This window comes from Hyperolius riggenbachi, chromosome 3 (assembly GCF_040937935.1).
Source record: "Hyperolius riggenbachi isolate aHypRig1 chromosome 3, aHypRig1.pri, whole genome shotgun sequence".
NCBI lineage: Eukaryota > Metazoa > Chordata > Amphibia > Anura > Hyperoliidae > Hyperolius > Hyperolius riggenbachi.
Window position 1 is genome coordinate 173,684,968 of NC_090648.1, and position 12,552 is coordinate 173,697,519.

The 12,552-nt window shown below is 43.0% G+C and overlaps 1 protein-coding gene across 20 annotated transcripts in view; it reads left to right on the plus strand.

Annotated features, from left to right (window-relative positions):
• The window catches only part of PPIP5K1 (diphosphoinositol pentakisphosphate kinase 1), a 508,717-nt gene that overhangs the window by 62,638 nt on the left and 433,527 nt on the right, over positions 1-12,552 (plus strand). For all 20 annotated transcript variants that reach the window (XR_011030280.1, XR_011030281.1, XM_068275298.1 and 17 more), the window contains one exon: positions 6,826-7,021. Coding sequence is in view for 18 of the 20 variants with exons in the window: in XM_068275298.1 (XP_068131399.1) it covers positions 6,826-7,021 (196 nt within the window). In the remaining 2 variants the exon portion in view is untranslated. The remainder of the gene's footprint in view (positions 1-6,825; positions 7,022-12,552) is intronic.

Consider the following 12,552-nt stretch of genomic DNA (forward strand, 5'->3'; position numbering starts at 1 on the left):
GATCAGATGTATCTGTTGGTCGATCTGATGGCAAGTCGACCAGTGTATGGCCGCCTTTAGCCTTCTTCCTGCTTCCTCTTAGTGTAACTTTGTATTTATTTAACATCTTCCACAGCGCTATAAAGAATACACAGTCATGTTACTAATAACTGATTCTGAGAGTAGTTCAGAATATAATCCCTTTCATAGTCTTAAAGTGTACCAGAGCTGAGATATAAAAAAAAGATTTATACATACCTGGGGAGATATGTAGAGGGCGCACTTCTCGTGCAGCCGCTGGAGAGATACGTAGAGGGCGCACTTCTCGTGCGTAGACTGGAGCCGGCTAACGGCAGTGACTGGACCCAGTTCCCGAAGCTGCAGACAGCAGAGGACGGCAGCGGGGGAGCGATCCGAGCAGATGGGGCTGGAGGTAGCCCTAGGTATGTATAAATCTTTTTTTACATCTCAGCTCTGTCGCTTTAAGTCCCTATCATACCGGTAGGCCAGTTTTGGGAGAAAACAATTACAGTAACTTAAAGTGTACCCGAGGTGACATGATGAGATAAAGATGTGTACAGTATGTACAGTGCCAAACTTACAAATAACTAGACTGTGTTCCTCTTCTTCTTATTCTGTCTGAAAGAGTTAAAGCATTTATATGCAAGTTTCTCTCCAGTTGGGACCTGGTCATACTATAGCATGACCCTTACTGATAAAGTACTACAGCCATAAAACTTTTTATGGTTATCCCCTGCACTCAGAAGCAGTTCACTTCCAGGAAAGCGTTTTATGCCTGTAATTCATTATCAGTGAGGGTATGCTAATCATACATTTGAAAACGCAGCCTGCTAATTTAGGCATTAAACAGAAAAAAACCTGGTAAATGAGCATTTTATTGTGGTGGTAGAAAACTGGTAAAGGTGCAGATATTCTACAACCTGATTGAAATAGTAAAATATCAGCAATGTTTGCTGATATTTCACTATGACCACCTCCCCCTGCTCTCACACAGAACCCTCCCCCTGGGCAACTAATATACTCCGAGCAACTAATAACCCTCCCTCGGCCAACTAAAACCCCCCTCCCTGCAACGAATAACCTGCCCCATCCCCATTAACTAATAGCCCCAAATAAATAGCGGGCGCCAATTTTTGGGCTGTTAACTTCTCCTTATGCTATAGTATAGAACAGTGTTGGTGAACCTATGGCACGCATGCCCGAGGCGGCACACGGAGCCGTCTCTGTGGGCATGCGTGCGGTGTCCACTACCACCACCACTAATCCCACAACCCCCGCCGCCGAGAACTCCGCATGCAGTGATGGGTTCGCGAAGAGCCAGCTCTAAGAGACGATTCTCTTCCGCGAACGAGAGGAGCCGATGCCTGCTGAGGGAAGAGCCGAAGCTGTGCCCCCACCCCCTCCCCGCTCTGCTCACGGGGCGCCTGGTCAGACATCAGCACGTCCTGTCAGCGTGGGACTTTTGGCTGGCTGCAGGAAGGTAATCGTAGAGCTGTGCGCCGCCGCCGGGAGAGGAGACTTCTGTCAGGTAAGTAAATTATTTTTTTTGCAGCTGAAATGTTACATAGTTACATAGTTATTTTGGTTGAAAAAAGACATACGCCCATCGAGTTCAACCAGAGAACAAAGTACAACACCAGCCTGCTCCCTGTTGTCCACATTGCGTTATTTACTGCTGAAATGTTGTCCGCATTGCATTATTTACTGCTGAAATGTTGTCCATGTTTCGTTATTTACTGCTGAAATGTTGTCCACATTGCGTTATTTACTGCTGAAATGTTGTCCACATTGCGTTATTTACCGCTGAAATGTTGTCCACATTGCGTTATTTACTGCTGACATGTTGCCCACATTGCGTAATTTACTGCTGAAATGTTGCCCACATTGCGTTATTTACTGCTGAAATGTTGTCCACGTTGCATTGTTTACTGCTGAAATGCTGATCCACGTTGCGTTTTTTACTGCTGAAATGCTTTCCACGTTGCGTTATTTACTGCTGAAATGCTGAGCCACATTGCGTTATTTACTGCTGACATGTTGTCCACATTGCGTTATTTTCTGCTGACATGTTGTCCACATTGCGTTATTTTCTGCTGACCTGTTGCCCACATTGCGTTATTTTCTGCTGACATGTTGCCCACATTTCGTTTATTTTCTGGTGTCTGGGGTAACTGTTGCTGCATTTATTATTTAATGGTCATAGTTGGCTATATTTGCTGCTTTGGGGTTACGGTATACTAATAAATAGCATAACACAGTTTCTGCACACCCATGATGCGAATCCTCGTTTCACCACATCATGGCGGAAACACTGCTTTCTTATGCCTCGCTGTTACATCATTACGTTAGCTCTGCCCATACAATGTCATGGCCATGCCCCCCCCCCCATTGGCACTCACTGATAAATAAGTCGATCTTGGGTCGCAGTTTGGGCATTCGGCCTCTGAAAGGTTCGCCATCACTGGTATAGAATAATTCAAGCAAACCATTATCAAACATGGTTAATGTATGTACATTTATTATAGGAGCTTCACTGCTGTCTGTTTTTTGGTTTTTTTTTGTGCTGTGTAGGCTCTCTAATTCATATTCAAATGTTTTGATTTATATATGTAAGCACAGAAAATCTGTCACCTGCATTTGACTTCTCCAGTGTGTAAGGTAAATACTTTCCCAAAATGTTTGTCCCTCCTTTCAACTATCATTTTCACAGTGCATACTTTCAAATGAAATAAATATAACTGGTTCCAATAGGCAACAAGAACAGGTTCCAAATACAGGAGACCGATGCCCATTAATCCTGCCACCAACATCAATGATTAGTGACAATGTCATCTGGCCAGTGGAATTGGCCTAGTGAGCGTGAGGGAGGCAGACAGAATTTAGGACCCGGGGGAAGTTTTATTTCATACACCTATTTTTTTTCTAGATTACACCTATTTTCTTCCAGATCAAGGAGAAATAACATTAAGGCCAGTTTCATACTTGTTCAGTGCGATTCTTCCGCGGTGGGAGAGGCCGTCACAGGAGAATCACACAGCACAGAAAGCCCCTTTCATATGACAATGCCAACAGGATCATATGCAGCAGGGAGTAAGTCATTCCTGTCGGTTTGGGCATTCACACAGTGTTGCATCGGGCACAATCGTTCACGTTTACTGTGTCGCCATTACCTTGCATTAATGCATAATCCATGCGGTATGCACAGATCATGCAGTAATGAACAGATGACTTTGTGGTGGGTAAGTGGCGATTTAACCTCTCTGGCAGTATGATTATTTCTGGATTTTAGGGTCTGAAAGCAATGCAATTTTTTTTGCATGCTTTCAGGCCCTAAAACCGGGGAAAAAAATCATGCTGCTAGAGAGATCTGTCCTCCGGGTGGCGCTGTAACTTTGTAGTGAGATCGTCAGCTGTCATCATGACGACAGACGGCGATCTCACCAGAGGGATGCAGAGCCGCAGAGGACAGGAAGGAAAATAGCTGCTGGGGGAGGAGAGTTGAAATGCTCGCTGTATGCTATACTCTGCACAGACCTCCCGGCGGCTACCACGAATCAGGCTCCGGCTCAGCACATCACTGAGCTGCAGTTTTCCACCCCGAGCCTCACTGGGGGTTACCGCCAGTCAGGTTAACTGCTTCCGTCGCATACGCCATAATGTGAAAGGGGCTTGAATGCAGGCCTGGAGCAATAATCGGACGACAACATGTAAAATGATTTTGCGGCCTTGTTTTACATCATTAGCTTTGGGTACAATTAAGGTGCATCATTATCCAATACCCACTAAATGTAATAATGGACTGAACTATATTTAGCAACAATAGCTCCAACTAAACTCTGTAAGGTTCGGAATCCTTATTTCACATTGCTACTGAGTAATTTCCATTTTTTTGTTTCAGATCCAAAGGTTGTCAATTTTTTTTCTGCTCTCTAGCAGAAAAGCATTTGACCAAGACGCAGGTTACTGCTGGCTGTTGGGTTATATGCCCGTCTGAACCACCCCTTAAAAGCATCAGCTTTTCAGTGGGAAAGAGGCCCGAATTGCTGGTTTATTGTGCTTTGGCTGTCTGTTTTAGGACTATGTCACAGCATTTCTTTTTGGTTCAAATTAAATACAATTTTTTTGTGTTTGAATAAAGACAATGAGTAGATCAGGAAAAAAAAACACTGTAAATATCTTTTTTTATTTTTATCGTTGGACACTTATTTAAGGAAAGCATTTATAAACTGTTACTGCCATAAAAAAATTTCTCATGGTCTCATAGTCTGTTTTCCAATAAAATTGTTGGAGCTGCATCTTAGGAAAAGTTGGCCATGCTTTGTTTTGTAGCCCACTAGAGACACAGTAGGTCACTAAAGAGAATCCAACAAAGTGACTCCAAGAAGTCACGTTCCTTGAAATTTCTGTGTGAAATGAGTTTCCTTGCATGTTAGATAACCAACAGCTGGATTAAGCAGACATTGGACTCTGACCTCTAGTCTAGCATTTCCGAGGAAAACAAATTGCTTTGGTTAAATTGTTAGCAGAATACAAGTCCAGGGATTTTCTACAAGAGAGCTGTACATGTGTTAGATTCTTGGGACATTGTTAGAGGATTTCCTAGGGATTTTGAAAGATTCTTGGCAGCTTTTTGTCTCTTTCAAAGATGTTACACTCAGCAGCTACTGTACTGGGAAGCAGACCATTGCATCAAGATAAAGTGGATATACTGCTGTAGGTAGCTGTCACATAGACTTCTGCATGTAGCCATACAGGCGATAGTTAAATTAATTTTAGATTGAGTTAGCATTCTCCTGTCAGAGCTCTGTTCCCCCAACCCAGTCGCACTCAGATCTGTTTATCCATTTTCTCATTTGCAGTCCACTTTGTATCTGCTCTCCTATTCACTGCAAGGTTGCCACAAGTAATGAACCCCAGGCCCCTTGCTGGCCATTATCTTTTTTTGACAACCTTTGTGCCGGTATTCTGTTCCCAATTCAAGCTTATAACACTAACCTATGAAGTTCACAATAGTGCAGCCCCTTAATACATTTCTATACTAATCTCTGGGGAACCATTATTGGCTAGGGAAGAGTTTTAAATTGCGGGAGTCAGCATTTTGTTCCACCCAATAAATGACATATAAAGAAACCCTCCTCAATATTACTGATGCACCTTTTTAACTCTGTAGTAAGGCCGCATCTGGAATATGGAATTCAGTTCTGGATACCGCATTACAGGAGAGACTTTGCAGACAATTTATTAGAGCAGGTGCAGAGAGGAGAAACAAAATTGATTAGAGGGATGGAAGGTCTCACCTGCCAGGAAAGGTTAGATAAACTGGGTTCTTTAAAAAAAAAATCTGTAACAAAAAACCTCCCCTGGGGGGTACTCACCTCGGGTGGGGGAAGCCTCCGGATCCTATCGAGGCTTCCTCCCCTCCTGTGTCCCACGGTGGCGGCGATAAAGCTCCCTGAATAGCGGGGATGTAAATATTTACCTTCCAGGCTCCAGCGCAGGCGCAGTATTGGCTCTCCACTCGGAGATAGGCGGAAATAGCCGATCGCTGTCGGGCCGCTGTACTGCGCAGGCGCAAGTCTCCTGCGCCTGTGCAGTATGGCGGACCTGACGGAGATCGGCTATTTTCGCCTATCTCCGTGGGAAGAGCCGCTACAGCGCCCCCGCTGGAGCCAGAGAAGGTAAATATTGCACAGCCTGTCAAATTTTCAGCTGTGCGTTCCGTGGGCTGCAGCGAGACTGCCGTGGGACACAGGAGGACGAGGGAAGCCTCGATAGGGTCCAGAGGCTTCCCCCTACTGAGGTGAGTACCCCCCAGGGGCACTTTTTTTCATTACAGAATTTAAGGCCTGTACACACGCTCAACCAAACTGCCTGATTGTCGTCTGACTTTAGTCTGTTTCAGACTGTTGGACGACAATCATGCTGTGTACGCGTGCAAACGACTAGACAAGCAACTGATAACAGGCGTTTCGAACGATCCAGCTGTCAGATCTATTCACACGACTCTTAGTCTGATATTGTGCAGTTGATGTTTGTGTACAAGACATTTGAACGACTTGTAAACGACTTGTATTAGTTTTCAATGTGTAGTCCGTCGTTCCGCTTACATGCGCAGTATGTAAATTAGTTGGCCGTTTATCCGACCGTAAGTGTGGACATACAGGTCGTGCGGTACATCAGGTTGTGCGATTCATTAGGTCGTGCGGGTGGTCGTGTGTACGCTTGTTGGACGTGTGTATGTAGCTTTAGTCTGGAGAAAAGTTGCCTTAGAGGAGATCTAATTAACATGTATAAATACATCAGAGGGCAATATAAAAGCTTGGCTTTTTGACCCTAGGGTTGTTCAAAGTACTAGGGAACATAATCTACGCATGGAGGAGAAAAGTTTTTGGTATTCATTTAGGAAAGGGTTCTTTACAGTAAGAGTGATTAAAATGTGGATTGTATTACCACATGGAGTAGTTATGGCAAATTCTATATCTAAGGGGGCTTAGATGCTTTCCTTGTATTGAAGGACATCCATGGCTATATTTACTAGGTAATTCCCAGTGGTGTTGATCCAGAGATTTTATCTGATTGCCACCTGGAGTCAGGAAGGATTTGTTTTCCTTTTAGGGTAATTGGTCCAAGGCTTGTAAGTGTTTTTCGCCTTCCTCTGGAACAAATGAGATGTGCGAGGGTGCAGGCTAGTGTTGTACCATATTTTCTGGTTAAACTCGAAGGACAGATGTCCTTTTTCAACCCAAATATGTAACTCTGACTTTTTAGAATGCTTATATTTGTACAGTAGTGTTTCATAATTTAACATGCTGCTTCGTAATCCAGCCTCCTGAACGTCAGATTGTGGTGGGAATTTGTGCCATGACCAAGAAGTCAAAGTCTAAACCCATGACACAAATTTTGGAACGTCTGTGCAAGTTTGACTACATAACTGTGGTGATTATGTCAGAAGACATCATCTTAAATGAACCTGTGGAAAACTGGCCCATTTGTGACTGCCTGATCTCCTTCCATTCTAAAGGTAAGAAACCCTTGCCCTTCCTCCTTCTAAGAACTAGATCCATGTGGTATTGGCTCCTGGCAGCTTCTATTGAGTTATTTAACACGTGTTAAAGATAATACAGACTTTGTAATAATTAAGCCACTCCTGGCAGCTCAGCAGTTACAATGTAATGAGAGAGATGTAATAAGGGCCTTTGTACCTGCTGGTCATTTCTTGAAATTTATAAAATGGTTCTTGGGTATTGGATACAATTTCAGAAAAAAATCATATTGTGCTTAATTCATTTTCATTGATGTACCTAATTACGTTGGCATCCTGCAGTACAAAGCTAGCAGCTGTAGTTGTGCAACCAATATTACACAAGATTTCTGCTGAAATCTTGTCCAATGTAAACAATCAATATTGATTGTTTACTTAACGCGGTTTAAAACCCTGACATAATATTCAATAAAACCATGTCTTCTTACTTTTTTATATGCCATAGGTTATCATATTTGCTTTTATGCATAAGCATTATTATTCATTTAGAAATTATAGGTTCCCAAAAGTACAGTTTTTTGCTTTGTGAGCTGACTTTGTATTTTATTAATGACTGGTTTTATACATTGCTGTATTGCAGGCAGACATGCTTTCAGTGTCTCTCTGTCTCCAGCTGCTTCTGCACAGTCAGAGAATGTGTCACATTCCTCACTTGATACATTTAAGTAAACACAAGATAACATTATCTACAACTTGATGCATCCAGATTTCAATGCACTGAACTTTCAAGCTCTGTGTGTAACCCTTTGAATGCTGGTCTAGTAAAAAAAAACAAAAATGCTGGTTGTATATAATATGCTGTAAATATTTTTTTGAGCAAAGAAGAAATGCTGGGTTATATTTTCCTTTAATCTTTTACAAATTGTGTAGAGTATAGATAGATTTAGTGGCAGGGGTATTGCTAGGATCCAGGAAGATCTGGGGAACTCATGGCTGCACCTGACAAATAGATGTCGTCATGTAGCAAACAGTGGGTGTGGTCATGGGCAAATGTACATGAGTGTAGCAGTAAGATAGTAAGCCCTAGTAACCATACAAACCGCCATATGACATGTAATAAAATGGAAAAAAACCTTTACCGCTATATCTATTAACCACATTTTAGCAGTGTATGCACCACACATCACATTTAAAGAGACTCTGAAGGGAAAGAAATATGATATGATTTGTATGTGTAGTACAGCTAAGAAATAAAACAGTAGGATCAGAGACATGAGCCTAATATTGTTTCCAGTACAGGAAGAGTTAAGAAACTCCAGTTTTTATCTATGCAAAAGAGCCATTGAGCTCCACGACTTTCAAAGTATTTTCTTTTTCTCTCCAGTGGTCAGGTTCATTGGGCTGCTCTGTAAAATCACTTAGCATGGAGTGTAATGTGTAAACTGCAAATATTAGAGAATGATGCAATGTTATAAAAAAACATTATATAACTGAAAATAAAAATATGAGAATATTTTCTTTGCTACTAATGTTCTAGTAATTATCCGTACTACACAACTAATTAATTATATCATAATTTTTTTTTCACTTCAGTGTCTCTAACAGCATACCCTACAAGAAAAAAAAAGTGTCGGCTTCATTCAATATAATATGGATTTGGCCACATTATCTCACTACTCTGCAACCCAGGTGGCGGTGGTGGTGCATTGTTACACCTAGTTACTCTCTGTTGCTATACTGAATGGGAGAGCTCTGCATTATGTAAATGCATGCAGCACACTATTGGTAGATGGTACAGCTGCTTAAAGAGGAGCTGTCAGCCATACTATCTCATAAAAAAACAACCACATATATAAGTAGATACCGTATTTTTCGGAATATAAGACTCTCCGGCATATAAGACGCACCTAGATTTAGAGGGCAAAAATCAGGAAAAAAAAATAAACTAAACCTAGGTGCGTCTATGGTGCAGGGGCTTCTTATGGACCTCTAACCCCCCAAAACTGTCTTTATCTAAGCTACACTGCCCATCTATACTAACACCTGCTACACTACACTTCCCTCACCCCTGTTGCCCCCACCAACTACACATTACTTCACTAACCCCTACTACAACTACACTACACTACACTACAGTATACTACACTTCCCTCACTAACACCTGCAGCCAACCCAAACTACACTACACTTCACTAACTAACCCCTCCAGCCAACCCAAACTACACTACACTTCACTAAGTAACCCCTCCAGCCAACCCAAACTACACTACACTTCACTAACTAACCCCTCTAGCCAACCCAAACTACACTACACTTCACTAAGTAACCCCTCCAGCCAACCCAAACTACACTACACTTCACTAAGTAACCCCTCCAGCCAACCCACACTACAATTCACTAAGTAACCCCTCCAGCCAACCCAAACTACACTACATTACACCCCTGCTGCATCTCACCTGATCCTGTCGCCGCGATCCTCCCCTCCTTCATCTGCCTGCCATCACCCGAGAGTCGCAGCAGCCGTCATCTGAGGGTCCCATTAGGTGTCATCAGAGGGTCCAGCAATCCCATCTAGTATCCCCGCTCTTTAAGTGTCCAGGTTGCCGGCTCCTCTTCGCTGCAGTCATGCTTGTATGCAGCCTCGTGGTGATCACGCTGTGATTACGCGCTGCCGGGGCTGACTTCCTCTATAGTTACGGCGTCCTCTTCTTAGTTACAGTGCCCCCTTCTGCGTGACGAGCGGCGCACGTGCGCCTGACGTCATGCGTGACCCCGGGGCACATGCGCCGCTCGTCACACAGAAGAGGGCACTGTATCTAAGAAGAGGACACCGTAACTATGGAGGAAGGCGGCCCCGGCAGCGTGTAATCACCGCGAGCCTGCTTACAAGCATGACTGCAGTGAAGAGGAGCCGGCGACTTGGACACTTAAAGAGCGGGGATACTGGATGGGATTGCTGGACCCTATGATGACGGCTGCTGCGACATTGGATGACGGCGGACAGACGAAGGAGGCGAGGATCGCGGCGGCAGGATCCGGTAAGTATGTTATGGGGCGAAAATACCGTACCTTTGGAATATAAGACGCACCCACTCCCCCCCCCCCCAGTTTTGGGGAAGAAAAAGTGCGTCTTATATTCCGAAAAATACGGTAAATACTAGCTCCACTCACATAACTTATGTATTGCACTGTCCAGGGTTTGATTTTAGTGATTTTTCTACAGTAAAAAAAAGAGAAAATCCTTCTTAGCATTTCCCATTTTAAGTGTGGCTATTTTTAAACCAATCCTGATGTCATTTCTGCCCTTACTCTCCTCTGTCTGATTGTCTATGCCTCCACTATAGAAAGTGCATTGTCTCAGCATGAGAAATATTGGCCAATCAGAGAGGAACAGAGGCGTGGGAGGGGAAAACCGAAGGGAAAGAGGCTACAGCCAATCAAGCTGCATTAGTTAAGTCCGAGAGGAAAGTAGAGTAGCACAAAAGGACAACCCACCATGCCCTGCAACTTCCCTTTTGCGTACCAAATTTTTTGTGTACCAAATAAGTCAGGTAAACTGGGGAATGATCATATATCAACAAGAAAAGTAACAGTGATTTTAACTTTTGGATTACCTGGTTAGCATCCTTATTACTTGATTACCCACGTGTGCCCACCAGACAGTGCTGTCTAAGCATTGTCTGATGTCCCTGCATATTGCAAACCGATGCATGTTGCTGAAACCTGCTCTGTTTCCCCCCACAAAAAAAAAAAAAATGAAAACACAGGCAGCATTTCCCTCAAAACCCAGTGTGCCCCCCAGAAAAAAAAAAAAACCAAATACATAAATGGGCGGCATTTCCCATGAGTAGGCAGTGTGTCTCCTAAACATAACTAGGGATAGGAGTCCCATCACCTGGCTGACTCTTCTTTGCTTCTCAGTAATAAAGGGTGTTTTTTCTGTACTTGCAGTGCACTTCACTCCAGTCTGTTTATCTCTGTGTTTGAAGGTCACTGGATGTCAGTCTGTGGTACTCAGTGCTGAGGTTTTGACCTTCTGCCAGTTTGCAGCTTTGTTGTCTCCAGGGCCTGTTGCTTGACCTTGTTCTCATGTACTCCGTCTTTGAAATTTTAAGGATAGAAGCAACCAAAAGCTCCCTGTATCCTCATGCCAGTAAAGCCAGGATTTCACCTTTATTTCCTCACTGAAGACCTTTCTTTGCACCTGGTTTGTGAATGGTCAATTATTTTTAAATTCCCAATTACCTTAGCCATACATCTAGCAGTATTTTGCCATGCAACTAGTCACACTGCAAGAGGAGTGTTTCTTTATAATACTTTTCCTCGTTAATAAGATTGAATTCAGGTGATCACCTAATCAGTAACTCATAAAGCGGATTTAGGGCCTTTTGCCACTAGGTGCAAATTCGCATCACATCAAGTCGCACAGAAACTTAAGCCAATGCATGTCAATGGAGTGGTTTCCATTGCATGCCAATTTTGTGATGCAACCCGGGAAAAGAAACGGGTGTATGCTGCAGATATCCACTGCACGCATACGAATTCCATAGGCAGGAACAGACGGCCCATCCGGAAGTAAATCGGAAGTCATCCAAGTCTAGTTGTGATGCGATCGCATCCACGCAAAGGAAACAGGCCCTAAGATGTGCTTGTGTAGGAATTTAACAGACACCGGCATTGTATGGTTGTTCTACTTGATGAGATGCTTATTATTTGGATTTGTTTGCTTACAGACCTCTTCAGGAAGTCAGTTAGCTATTTATCTGAGCCCATGGCACTGAATGTCCATAGGCAAGTACTGTTTTGAGATGTATTATATTTAAATAGAGCAGAGAGTTGTTCAAAGCTTCAGCAAAGGTTAACTTGTTGCCTGAATATTTTATATATTCTGTAAATGTAGTTTCGTTTTCAGGTATACAGTGATGTGAAAAACTATTTGCCCCCTTCCTGATTTCTTATTCTTTTGCATAGTTGTCACACTTAAATGTTTCTGCTCATCAAAAATCGTTAACTATTAGTCAAAGATAACATAATTGAACACAAAATGCAGTTTTAAATGATGGTTTTCATTATTTAGTGAGAAATAAAACTCCAAATCTACATGGCCCTGTGTGAAAAAGTGATTGCCCCCCCCCCCTTGTTAAAAAATAACTTAACTGTGGCTTATAACACCTGAGTTCAATTTCTGTAGTCACCCCCAGGCCTGATTACTGCCACACTCGTTTCAATCAAGAAATCACTTAAATAGGAGCTATCTGACACAGAGAAGTAGACCAAAAGCTAGACATCATGCCAAGATCCAAAGAAATTCAGGAACAAATGAGAACAAAAGTAATTGAGATATATCAGTCTCGTAAAGGTTATAAAGCCATTTCTAAAGCTTTGGGACTCCAGCGAACCACAGTGAGAGCCATTATCCACAAATGGCAAAAACATGGAACAGTGATGAACCTTCCCAGGAGTGGCCAGCCAACCAAAATTACCCCAAGAGCGCAGAGAAAACTCATCCGAGAGGCCACAAAAGACCCCAGGACAGCATCTAAAGAACTGCAAGCCTCGCTTGCCTCAAT